The sequence below is a fragment of the Ostrea edulis genome, chromosome 1 (genome assembly GCF_947568905.1).
Source record: "Ostrea edulis chromosome 1, xbOstEdul1.1, whole genome shotgun sequence".
NCBI classification, from domain to species: domain Eukaryota; kingdom Metazoa; phylum Mollusca; class Bivalvia; order Ostreida; family Ostreidae; genus Ostrea; species Ostrea edulis.
The window spans coordinates 63,457,153-63,471,751 of NC_079164.1; the positions used below are offsets into that span (position 1 = coordinate 63,457,153).

Sequence of the window (14,599 nt, forward strand, 5' to 3'; positions counted from 1 at the left end):
GCAGGGCTAGTGCTGCAGATATCTATAAAATGCTAAAAAGGATCTGAGTCCACATCCAATTCTGGCCATTAGTTTAATTTTACTACGACATTAACCAATAAACAGTCCTTTGACATTGCTACTTTTAAAATATACACTTAAAAAGACAAAAATGTACACATCCATCCCATTCATACTTATCACTCCAAAAGAGATATGTTGCATAATAATGAAAAATGATGTTCTGCTGTGATAAATACATTGCTTTGCCAAAGTATGCAGTTTTAAAAACTGTATGTAAATATCATTCTTATTCATTTCCAATTTCGTACATAAAATTAATTTTTGCGGCATATTATAAAAATAGTACATAAATGTCATTTGAAGACTTTGTCCAAAAATGAACCAAATATCTAAAATTTCAGCCACAAATGTTGATGTATGCATATCCTCTACCTATAAAACCTCGTTTTCTATATATAAAACAAAATATTTCATAATAAAAAAAGAAATATTATCTCTACATTTTTGCTAGCAATGGTTGCACTTCGCACAGTGTTTTACTTTTCAACAGAGAAACACCGTGGAGCGTCATCCTTGGCTAGCATGTCCCCTTCAATGTCTGACACCACAAGAATGCTAAAAGCATAAAGTAATCATCAGCAATACCCCCTTCCCAAAGAAAAAGTTATGATCTTAAGCATTACAAAAGAAAACCCAAAATACTTTTAAATGCACCTTAGAAATAAACTACAAGGCATGTGATAAGTACAGGATATACATATATTTCCAGGCTTTACCTATTGTTAAGCAAAATTTGACAACACTGTGTACTGCACATTCTGTCTTTCCATTCTTCTTGCTTTCTCAGAAAGCTCTCTTATTCATTCATTTCATATAATGATATACATACTATAACGCATAGGACCCAGGGTATAATTCACATCAATACATGGAAGTAAAACACCATTATTGACTAGACTTACGACATAAAGGCAGGGGTAAAACAACTTCATTCACACTCATCTTGTGAGACAATATTTCTTCTGCATGCTTTCTCCATTCTTTCATTTATTTTACATTTACTTGTTAAAATACAAACCACACGATAGTAAAAACATGCACGCTCGACAACGGTGAGGAGATTTCTTTTCACATAATGACCCTTTGAAGTTTCAATGATGTGGAATACATTCTCAAATAACGAAGACTTTTCTGCAGATCCAAATTCAAAGAACTAATTGCAAATGATACAAAATAATGAAGTGAATACCATAAAATACAGGCCATTTCATAATTGAATTCATGATTTTACTAGTAATTCTTTGATTTGACAATGATTCCATTAACATCATTCTTTCACAGGTAGTTCATGAATTTCATAAACAAATTACCTCTTCTACATTCCCACTGACAAATCATTTGGTTCTAAGTACATTTTACAATGTTCTCAGTGATTTGTATTGTTGATATACATTATTACACCAATTTGAGATCAAATTGTAATGACTTTTTTTCCTGATAGACATTCTCTTCTACCAAGAATCCATCTATAACTGCATTTGCCTGCACTCCTTGACTTACAATGTTCTTTCCTCATCACCTATAGGGCAAGCTCTGTACCACTGTCAAGCACCATATCTTCGGAACTTGAGAAAACCATAAGATTGGAGTAAATACTTTCAACAGAAACACAGATCACACATTGATGTACTAAGACTGGTAGAGTAGGTAACTTTTAAGAGGATTTGGTAAAGGTAATCGGGGTATTTCATGTAGTCTATTTTTCCCAAGTTGATGCCTGATTATCCGCCTACAGATGTCCATCAGGGGTAATGGTTCCGCTAAAGTAAAATGAAACCATTTGTAAATATGTGGCATTACTATCATACATTTTGTAAATTCTGATTTTTTTGCAAGGAATTACTTGATGACATTGACTACTTCATGTATTGTTTTACTGAACATTATTCCCTGTATAATCACTTACCATGATTACAGATTATTACACCGATCATTATTAGATATTATTCACGATCATTACATAACTGAAATATACAATCCTATTAAATATGTATGATCACTTATGATCATTACATTTATTATAATTTGAAATGATTTAAAGCCCATGATTAGTCAGTTGTCATATGATTTAATCATTTTAATATAAAACGAACGTAATGGTAAACCTTACTAAACTAAAAACATTTATTATATATACACCCTGACAGAAAAGGAATCAATTTCAAGTGGTGTGGGGTTTATAAATAATCTATTTTCAGTATAGTAAGGTTTATAAACATATTCATTTTAGACAGTATAAATTTTATAAGCATTTCATAACAGAGTTACGTGACAACAATCGACTAATAATCACAGATCTTTTCTGGTTATAACCTTGTACTTTTAAAGTATCCGGTTATAATAAAACATACATGTGGCAATAATGACCTCATAAAAATGCTATCATTGTATACATATAACATTATCACTTGCGATCATTTCATTCATATATACTTACGATCTAGTCCACCTATGTACTTCATTGTTATTTCACAATGACCCCACACTGCACTGACAATTGGATAGAGTTTTCTCCCTTTGAGTCCCCTGAAGGCCACCCCCAGGTACTGGCCATCCACCACAAAACTCAAAGTCCCTTCATCCATGTCCAATACAACCAAGAAACTGTCGGGTACTACAAAGTTCTCGTCCGAGTTCAACAGACTAGGATATGTTACACCAGGATTATTTTTCACGTCATGGTAAAGTTTATTTCTTCCTAAATCCCATCCCCAGGATTCACAGTTACTCCCCACAAGTGACTGATAACCCACACAATGTAGAGGGGCGTCGCTAGTGGCCACACCCACTACAGCATGGGTACCACGCTGCCTCGTGCTCCATACAATTTCCCACACATGTAGTCCCCGTGTATATCCCACTTTGCCCCGTATGCAGTCTGTACTTTGAGCAACTGGGTGACGGTGAAATGTCAGTTTATCATCATCTTTCACAAATATATTCAGTGATCTGTCGTCTGGATTCCAAGAATGGTTCACTTGTGATTCCTTGTTTGGGGAAGGCATGTCTAGCAGCATGTCCAGCCGGCTGGGCTTCTGATAGTCTGGATTGTAAACCATGTCCCCTTTATACAGGGCTTTGTAGGACGACTCTCGGGCAGTGACTGTTTTTATTCCACCTGATACCTTCTGCCCCATGCTCATTTCTTGACAATGATTTGGGGCAGGCTTAACAGATGAAAATGTGTTTGTCTAAAAAATGAAAAATTTCAAAATGACAGGAAATTTATTCTGTTCAGATCATCAGCAAATTTTGCCTAGTGAACTGTAAGCTGTGACTAAATGCAGTCTTGGTGTGATTTCTAGCAGACAGCCTTGCCGTTATTTTGTTGTGTTTTCACTTTGCTCCACCTAAAAAAAAAATATATGAAAAATCTTCAAAAATGTTAGCTTCACATTCTTTATATCTTTACTTTGAGGCAAATAAACAAATCTCCCAAGAACCATAAATATCTTAAATTCCTTATCAAACAGTGTTTCACTGCACTTTTTATATCATATTGCATTTTAGTATGGGAACAATAAGTCTTATTTCTGTACCTTGGACTTAAAATAATGAAAGTGATTCCTCTATTTGGGTCTTTTTTACATTTGAAGTTGGATGTTGCTTCACATCCCATACTGGAATACTAAACAGATCCTTTGTATTAATTTTCTTAAGTGTTTCACTTACACATAAATAAATCTTGTCATAAACAAGCAAAAAGGTCTTATACAAAGTGTGATCAGATCTCTGAAAGTTTACCCTGGTATCTAAATCTTAATTGCAACAAGTAATATAAAACAGTCTATGTGAAAGTTTTTTGGACCACAGAAGACATTTGGTCCTGTGTAATCAATGAGCACACAGGATCGAACCAAATTTTGTCAGACCGAAAAACCTAATGTAAAAAAGTGAAACATGTGAAAATGCAGATCCAAGAAAATCCTACTTATTATACTAGTAATACTATACCAGGGATCGCTCCCGCATAATACTTTAGACGGTCCAAGCGGTGTTAATCACATTCATTTACGTATTTGGATTTGTGCAATATTTTTTTTTACTTATAACAAACATCTAAATGATTCTGTGTCCATACAGTAAAGCTCAAAACCGGACACTGAGACATCGGACATTACGGTCCGGTGTAAAAAATGACGCATCGGACCTGAGGCACTGCACATCGGTCAGGTCCGACGGTCTGATGTCTTTCGCATAGACAGGGATCGAAATTAACTTTTTTCACTACTAGCAAATTTTAGCTAGTGGATTATTTTCCACCTAGCAAAATTGAGCTTTTACTAACATTTTTCAATCGATTGCTGTTTTACAGGAATTTAAGAAAACAAGCATGTATCTATATCAAAATATAGGGAAAATCTTTTTTGAAGTGCAATAATAAAAATGATATCGAGAATTCTTTCATCTGAAATTTAATGAATTATCAGACAACATACATGTATCATTGGTGCATGATGAGGGTCATAGCGTACGCTTGTGCGGCAAACTCGCTGTCCAGAGATCTACCACCTATTTACAACATCATTTGGTTTGAAATCTTTAAGACTGTTTGCGACAATTCAAACTATATGTTCAAAACTTTTGGAAATTTCATATAAAAAATTCTAGTTGAAAAAAAACCAACAACCCACAAACTCTAAGTGTTCAGGGCTTGAAGCTAACTTTTTATGTCATCAGTCCAGATGGGGTATAATTTTAACCAGTCCGCAGAAAAAATTACCAGTCCAACAGAGTTTTCCAGAAATAATCAAACATATTTTGTTGATATCATTAAAATGAAATTTAACTCATTATGCCTTAGACAATATTGTAACACTTAAATGTGGAATTTATATTTACGAATCAGATTCGTCCGGTTGATTAAACAGATCGAAGTATGCCAAATGTGTATGAAATTTCATATTAAGTATATTTTCCAAAATGATGCTTTAGAAAATTAACCAGTCCCATCAGACTGACTAAAACAAATGTCAGTCAGTCCGCCAGACTTTTAGCCAGTCACAGACTGACGGACATATGTTAATTTCGAGCCCTGGTGTTTGACTATAGACTATAGAAGGGCATCGCGTGAAGCGGTGACATTAACACTTTCATGTGTTGTTTCATGTAAACATGGACGAGATCATCATGCTTGCTATTTAAATCAGACGTCTCTGAGACGTCCGAAGTGTGCATGAAGTAGGCCATCTTTGACATCAATGACTGAGATGACCTGTAACTGGAAACCTGTACTTAGTGTTTAATTGGATATTTTATTTACAATAAATACCATTATACACTTATTCTACAGACTACATCAGCTACAAAATTGACCTAGAAGCTTTACAATAGGTACCCTTGTGTAAATTCTGCAATTTTCTGTAAATTACCCGTTGTCAGATCATAGCATTACCACCACCCCCTTCCCGTCAAACCACTTCAATACAAACAAAGATACAACATATCTATGGCAGTGATTTTTCTACATTTTTCACAATACAAGGGTCCTGTGGCTTTCGAATTGGGAAAATTGTCGACATTTCAATCAAATTGGGAAAATCAATTTTATAGTAAATAAGTTTTAAAATCATATCAAACATTATATTATCTTTATTTTACACATCTAATTTTCTTTCATCTTCTAAAATTTTCAACTATTCTATCCAAATCATAATTTCCATAACTCTTTGTTAAGTCATATGTATATAATTCACATCGAATGTTTATATCTTTCAAATACATATTTCTTTCATAATTTTATTATTGGGAAAAATGCAAGCTAAATTGGGGAAAAAATTGACAATTTTTAGGAGGGAGGGGAAAGGGCAGAAATTCGGACCCAAAATGGGCCTTAAAAAATCACTGTATGGATATAACATAAATCATTTGTAGCATGCTTCATATTTCTTTCATTTAAAACTTGGTTAGACTCAATTTGGAAATAGCAAATTTACTGATATTAAAAAAAAAAAATTACCCAAATGCATTTGAACATGTTTATATCTAAAGAATAATAATAAGAGCTAGAGAATGAATATAATTTTCTTACCACATTTCTCAAATAGCTTCTAATTGTGTGTAAACCATGTCCTTACAAGTAAAATCTAAATACTGTATATTCCTCTATTTATCTGAATATTTTATACTACTTAAAATTAATTATGCCCATTAGGTGAATTATCATTCACAAGAATCAATCAAAGTACCCACAATTAATTATGCCTATTAAGTGAATTATCTTTGACTAAAATGTATTCAAAAACCAGCTGACACCTCCATGTGTTCCAACATGTGGAAGACAATCACTGCATGAGGTGTGGTACATTACACCATGCCAAGACCAAGTAAAGTCTTAATCATTACACACAAATCTCAAGATCAGCCAAACCAAAACCAATGTTTATTTTAATCAACTTTTAATCTAATGATTACAAATAGATCATAAAGTAAAATATAACCGACAAAAAAATTATCTATCTATCTATATACACAATAGGTTTCATTTGATCAAAACAAGTCATGCTGGAATTCGTAAAGCATTCCATATTATATGTTACTTTGAAGATGTATGTATAACAATGTCTCTGTGAATGGAGATTATATCAAAAGCAAGGATTATCATTCTGGAGGTTATTCTGGGTGTCCAAATCTGCTTTTCTCAAATAGATTTTTTTAGATAAATTAAAGGAAGGTTTTCTTATACATATATAGTGAACTGCAGATAAAATCCCTAGGAATTTGCTTTTAGACTAACCCAGTCTCACTATAAAGATGATTAATAAATATTTTAATTTATACATTTCAATTTGACAACAAAGTAGGTGAACCTTTATAGTTATGCATGTGAAATTATCATCCAATGCCCAACAGAACCTACATATTATAGGAAGATGAAAAATACAATTAATGTGTACAAACACAGTTGCTGTATATATATGATAGACAAAAAGTTAATACTGTATATGCCAACACTTACATCCTAGCTTATTAGTTTCCCCTTTAGATGAACTGAGATATATAAACTTCTAGTATCTTAGTCTGTGAGAATGTTCTAGGGATTCATTATGTGATAATCCAGTTGACTCTCTCATATGGCTTTCGAACAAAGTACCGTTACACGAGCTCCTCTTTGTCTACAATCTCTTTGTCATCAGCTGTTCATGCAGTAAATTTCACTTCGATATATCAGAAAAGGCTTTTCATGTGAAATTTGCAACACTTTACAACTGAAAAAAAAGCTTCAATATTCCAATAAATATCCATTATGAATTTCCTTTCTCTCCATCTTATTTCTTAACTAAACACAAACGTGATATTATAAACACCCGCACTTTCCAATCTACGGGTGTCTCTACAACTAAAAGAGTTTAAGGGCGGTTGTGAACTTACCGTTGATTCTGTGTGCTGTTTTATGAAAGTTGATGTATCAACCATATTACTTATGTCTATAAGACCTTAATTTTCGATTCATAGGTCTTCGCATGCTTTATTTTCATTGCCACTTTTGTGAATCACAGCAGGCAATGATCAACATGGCTGCCAAGCTAGTAATGATCACGTGACCTAATTCTTCATGACATCACGAAATGTAGGTTACTTGGGGGAACATATCAAAGAATCGTGAACATTGATCAGTCTAAGACAATAAAACTTTAAATTCTATCATTAATGCAGAACTAATTGTAATAAAGTTTCATGATTTATTATCAAATCACAGGACAGCAACTAACACAGTTACTGTACCACACTATGTATTTTTTTTAGAGAAGAAAAAAATTGTATTTAATGGGATCTCTAAAAGAGGCGGGATAGTTTGGCCGTCTCCGTACAGTGTCAATATTCTCCGGTACTACTTGCCGCTAAGAAATAATAATATTGGATTTGTGGAGTAACGGTATATAGGCCTACTGATCGAGCTGACTCGGAGCTTAATATATTTCGGATTGTTTTTTCAAAAGTCGATGACGACCTATCCGTGGATCGTTTTCTTGGCAGTCTTATTGCATATGGATTGATACTATCTGAAATGGCAATACAACATTATTTATTCAAACAGGGTTTTAGCGAGAATATGCACACATATTATGGTACTTCGTAGCATATTGTGAAATTATCCCTTTGGAGAAACGGAAATACATCTTTTGTGCGAGAAGGGGAAAATGGTCACTTAAATTCGCAACCTTTCGGACCTTTTATTTCTGGAAAAGAATTTAATTTATCGCTTATGTAAATACATGAAAGACGAACCCGATTGAACTTAAAAAATGTAACACCAGGTTTTGGGTGTTTTTTTTTTTTGGTCTTATTTTTTCTTCCATTAATTTGAAACATATCATATTTATGATTTAAAATCTTTCATAAATAAAGTCTTATGCCATTGCTATTCCCTAAGAGACTACAAGAAAAGGTGAGGATAACGAACAGTGATCAATCTCATAACTCCGACAAGGAATGGATATCCCAGAGGTGGGATTAGGTACCCAAGAGGCGTGAACATTCCCTGTCTCCCGATCATGCCTGCCGTAAGGCCTATATCTTAAAGAGACACTACAGCTCATTTTCCACATTTTGATCAAGAGTTTTTTAAAACACGTATTGATAAAATGATAAATATCATATCGATACTGACAATTTTGAACAATTGGATGCATCAATTTACTCTCAAATGCGCTTTGAAGATCGTCCGGAATTCAAAGGTTTCTTCATGCTGACTCGGACTTTTGAATGCTTATTTCATCACGTGGTTTTGAATGACATCAAAGGTGTTGTGTAGGAAATTATTTAAATTCCCCTTCAAGGGGGTCCACACTCACCTTTCAAGTATAAGATTATTCCCTGCTCCTTATAATAAGTAATTATATAAATCATTGTTTCAACAGAAACTCTTCCATGTTCCAATTGACCGATGTTTTTACAACTAACACGTGTCGTGTTCAGATAAAAATAGTACAAGTTTACTTTTAAAGCAGTGTCTTCGCGGCTTGTCCCAATGGCAGATTTAGGGGGAGGGGGGCAGGATCCCCCTCCCTCTCGCCACAAATTGTGAGTGAAAATCCAAATTTTGCACCCAGAAAGCCGATTACTTTGGCTAATATTTGACTTTTTCATCCCCCTTCGGAAATCCTAGCTAGATCCGCCACTGAGTTACAATCGTTTCTCCTAGCCCTTTGTTTTCCAACAGTCATACTGATCGCAAGGTCAATTTTATTTCACATATTAGTTTTATCTCATTTTATTTTTACCTCTTTTCTTACAGAATCTGTCAAAATTCTGGATCTATCTATCCACTACACTTTCTCTCACTGCACGACATGCTGCACTGTTTACTGTCTATGCGCATGCGTCTGAAGACCGAAAGGAGGAGACTTGATATTTTTTGTATAGGCCATCAAAAAGTATTAAATTTTACGTTAAAACGAGAATTTTTGACTTTAGATAAGTGTTATTTTCGCAAAGTTCATACATTCAAAAATGCAACAAAAATTGAAAAAGCGCTGGGAAAATTGTCATTTCATGATTTTTGCGCAAAATGAGCCGTAGTGTCTCTTTAATCAGATAAACGGAGTAAAAAAAAATCAATGCCTAACAGTTGGTATGAAACAGGTTGGACAGCATTTGACCCAATGACAGGTTGTATTGGCAAACTAGATAGTTATAACGACCATAAAATTTGCGAAATGCGGACTTTAAACGAGACTGTTGTCGGTAGCTTGTCTCAATTTAAAAACTGATCATACGCAAAACAAGCTCAGTCGAGAGACATAAACACCATATAGTATAGGTGATAATGGAATATTGCTACATGAATATGGGAAGTTGACGGCGGAGAAGTTTAAAAGTCATCCCGTTTGTCATAAAGTTGAGTTGTTAGTTTGCCGTTAACATGTGTTTAGATTGATTGATTGTATCTTATTTAACGTCCCTCTCGAGAATTTTTCACTAATATGGAAACGTCACCAATAACAGTGAAGGGCTTAACATTTAGGCCTATGCTTGGCGCTTACGGCCGTTAAGTGGTAAGGGTTCTTTAGCGTGCCACTCCCACTGTGACACAGGACATTCGTTTTTAAGGTCATCTCCGAGGACCCGTGACATTCACACCTGATGCCGAGTGTTTGACGATGGAACAGTCACTACCTGTTTTAACAACTTAGGATTGTGGCCGGGATTCGAACCCCGACCTTCCGCATGCGGGTCGAACGCTCTACCTTTAGACCACCGCGGCGGTTATATATATGTTCAGTAAAATATCGGAGTAAGAAAGAGATGTGGAAGACTCTGTGGTGTCTTTTTCAGCTGAGGTCAAAGGCGGTAGGGGTAGGCCAAAACGCTGATTTAGTTCACTAATACCGGATATGTCCACCATTAGCGTTTATGACGGCGCGTAGGCGACGTTCCATTGACTGACCCATGGTCTGTTGCTTTGTCTGTGCTGCTATATTAATGGCACCAACACTGGCTGCAGAACGTCGTCAATATACCGCTGAGTAGTTAAGTTTACGTGCAAAATGACCGATTGGGAGTGAAAATTTGTGTTCATCGCACCCCAAACCATGACGTTACAGCTCCGCCAACTGTCTCGTACACACTTGTCAACGTAGCGTTCGTGCACACGGCGGTAAAAACCCATGTCCTGCCGTCCGAATTATTGACGTGCACACGGGGTAAACCCATGTCCTGCCGTCCGAATTGCTGACGTGCACACGGAGTTAAACCCATGTCCTGCCGTCCGAATTGTTGACGTGCACACGGCGGTAAACCCATGTCCTGCCGTCTGAATTGTTGACGGTGAATCTGGATTCGTCAGAAAACAAAACTCGTGTCGGGTCCACTGCACTCTGTAACGTTGATGACTGGGTTTAAGTTGTAAAACTGTGTAAGGTCGTCTGCAGGGAATCCCATGAACATGATGAAGTGTCTGTTCTAAAGTGATTTGTCCTACTTCGGGGTCCAAATTGTTTGCCGTCGTCTCGTCGCGCAGTCGTAAAAACTATTCCGCAAGTGGCGTTGCCGTAAGAACGCCTGTTGACGCTGTATTGTCACAGATGGTCGACCAGGCTCCAAGACCATAGATTGAGAATAGAGTTCGGTCTAAATTGGAATCCAATTAACTTTTGAAATTAAATAATTTTCGTGAGGATCCGGGTTAGAATAGGTCCTCAGTACCCCTTGCTTGTCGTAAGAGGTGATTAAATAAGGCGGTCCTTCGCACGGGACTGCAAAAACCGAAGCCCCGTGTCACAGCAGGTGTGGCACGATAAAGATCCCCCCTGCCCAAAGGCCGTAAGCGCCGAGCATAGGCATACATTTTGTAGCACTTCACCGGCAGTGGTGACGTCTCCATATGAGTGAAAGATTCTCGTTAAACAATATTCAATCAATCAATCATAAAGAAATTAAATTTTCGTACCAGATTTTTTTTATTATAATTTGTGATAGATTTTAAAGATACAAGTAATCAAAAATTGGACTTAAAAAGTCTGTTCTCAGTTTATGGTCTTGAGACCAGGGGCTCGTTTTATACAAAACAACTTACGACAAAGTTGTAAGTCATAAATTGTATTAGTATACAGTTATTACTTTAATGAATGAATATTGAAACTTTTCTGAGGCTTGATTTTCAATATTTTCTTTAAAAAATATTCTGCAATTGGAGTGAATGATTTACAATAAAGTTGAAAATTCCAGTATGTAAAGTTTGTCGTAATTCGTAAGTTCTTTTGTAAAACGCGACCCAGGTCTTGGGCAATCATTTATACACCCTGTTTGGCGATGACAAATTGGATTATGCCCTTTCATCACTTTTCTATACGTGTGTGGAGTCTTGCTGTCCTCTGTCGGGTGGAAGTACTGCTACAAATCCCGTGTATAGTGTTTCAGATCTGTAGATGATGAAAGGCCGATTATATCTTCCTAACCCACGTGTTGGTTTTAACTATTAAAGGGTTCACTGCGAATGTATACAGTTATTCAGATCTTTGAAAATCAACCAATCTCTACCCAGAGTTGTCGTTCCTTGCTCTCACTTACATTTGTGAGTGTAAGGAACGATAACTCTGGGTAGAGCAACATAACATAATTAATGTGTATGTAGACACAAATAAGTCGCATATCAACATAATACCAAATTAACATAAACCCAAATAATTAAAGATATCTTTCATTATTTGAATATACCATCAAGTAAGTTGTTGCGTGCAAGGATTGTATTGGTGATTGCATCAAATAAATTATTGTTCTCATAAATTCAATTAAAGAGAGTATCAATTCCAACCTCTATCCAGAGTTGTCGTTCCTTGCTCTCACTTAAGTAGTGTAAGGAACGATAACTCTGGGTAGAGATTGCATCAATTCATTTAATGTGCGCATCAATTCAATGATGAGATGCGCGCATTGACCAACGTGGTGGAATTATTGTGTGCAAAATTTAATCTGGATCTCGGTATAAATGATTTGATAACCTCTGTAATTTAATTAATTTTTTAAAAATTATTTACAACGATTTTGTATAAGGAATCAATGCGCGCATCAATTCATTAATTAAATTATGGATATGTTGAATTGAAGATATATCCAATTAGATATATGGTTAGATATATAGTTGTTCTTTCTAAAATAATTATTGGGTGCATCATTTGAATTCACAATGCCACAATCACACTAACTAGATAATTGCTCTCTTGAATTGAATCGTAGCAAGCATCAATTCAATTGTTGATATAATAAATTCATTTGAAGAGAACAACAATTCAATACACGTATCAACACTTCGCGAAAGTTACGTCCCTTGTCCGCCATCTCCCGGATAAAAATCGTATTTCCCTACGTTGGCCTTTGTAATTTTCCAATCTGTAGCTTTGACATCTGTTATTTTTCCATCAATCGCAGTTAACTACAATATGCCCCAGATTGGGGCAACCCATTAACTTGTATGAAAACTTGGTAATTGGCTAAAATTCAAAGTAATAACATCTTACATTTGGTAAGGTAAAGAAGGAAAACTTGGGTTTTCACCGACTGACCTTTGGCTGACCCCGCAAAGGGACGTAACTCGCGGCGAAGTGTTGATACGTGTATTATAGCTCTCATCAATTCAGCAGAATAATTAATGCTATCAACAATTCAATGTAATGTTCGCGATAAGTCAGAATTAAAGAGGTCATTAATTATTTGAAGAGATATTTAATTAAATTGTTGCACGCATCAAATGAAATGACGATAGATATCTTCAATCATTTAAGTTTATGTTAATTTGGCGCTTCAAATTTTTTTTATATGCGATGTTGATTTGAACATATTTTATTGTATAAATATACAAAGGGATTGGTTGCAAGTTTTAGCAACTTAGAAAACCTACGAAATACGATGTTACATATTGCATGTATATATGGAGCGCCAAATTAACATAAACTCAAATAATTGAAGATATCTTCCATTATTTGAAGATATCATCAATTCAATTATTGCTCTCTTTAATTGAATTAATGCGCGCATTAAATCAGTTATTGCTCTCATCAAATGAATTAACGCGCGCTTCAATTCAATTATTGCTCTCATCAATTGAGTTAATGCGCGCATCAATTGAATTAATGAAAGCAATAATTGATTTAATGCGCGCATTAATTCAATTATTGCTCTCTTCATATTCAGTTGATGCGCGCATTAATTCAATTAATGAGAGCAATAATAGATTTGATGCGCGCATTAATTCAATTATTGCTCTCTTCAATTCATTTGATGAGAGCATCAATTTAGTAGAAATATTGCTCGCAATAATTAATTTAGAGCTCGGTATAAATAATTTGATGATCTCTTTAATTCAATTGAAGATATCTTTAAATCATTTACAATGCTTTTGTATAATTAGGAATTAATGCGCGCATCAATTCTTTTAAAGAGAGCAACAAATCAATTAAAGATATCATTAATTCAATTGTGGATATGTTGAATTGAAGATATCTTTAATTATATAGTTGCTCTCTCTAAAAGAATCATTGCTCTCTTCAAATGAATTAAAGATATCGTTAATTCAATTGAAGAGAGCAATAATTGAATTAATGCGCGCAATAAATCAATTATTGCTCTCATCAAATGAATTAATGCGCGCATCAATTCAATTATTGCTCTCATCAATTGATTTAATGCGCGCATTATATCAATTATTGCTCTCTTCAATTGAATTGTAGCGCGCATCAATTCAATTGTTGATATCATTAATTCATTTGAAGAGATCATTAATTCAATTAAAGCGCGCATCAAATCAGCTGAAGAATTAATGCTCTCATCAATTCAATTAATGCGCGCAATAATTCAGGATTGAAGATATCATTAATTATTTGAAGAGATCTTTAATTCAATTGTTGCGCGCATCAAATGAATTGATATCTTCAAATAATTGAAGATATCTTCAATTATTTGAGTTTATGTTAATTTGGCGCTCCATATGTATAGGCCTATATATTTTACCCATATTAAAATCAGATTCTCTAGATAGATTGGTAACTTGCATGTTACCTTATCATCTTGTAAGAAGGCATACATATCTTGCATATTG

General features: G+C 34.9%; 1 protein-coding gene across 1 annotated transcript; it reads right to left on the reverse strand.

The window, feature by feature from the left end:
- Positions 1–56: 56 nt before the first annotated feature.
- LOC125647949 (SPRY domain-containing SOCS box protein 1-like) lies at positions 57–7,606 on the reverse strand. The gene is made up of 3 exons (XM_048874827.2): positions 7,435–7,606; positions 2,501–3,413; positions 57–1,823 (listed from the first exon to the last, which is right to left on the reverse strand). Exons 2-3 carry the CDS (start codon positions 3,204–3,206, stop codon positions 1,693–1,695), a joined length of 837 nt encoding a protein of 278 aa, XP_048730784.1. The 5' UTR covers positions 3,207–3,413; positions 7,435–7,606; the 3' UTR covers positions 57–1,692.
- Between the last annotated feature and the right edge of the window lie 6,993 nt (positions 7,607–14,599).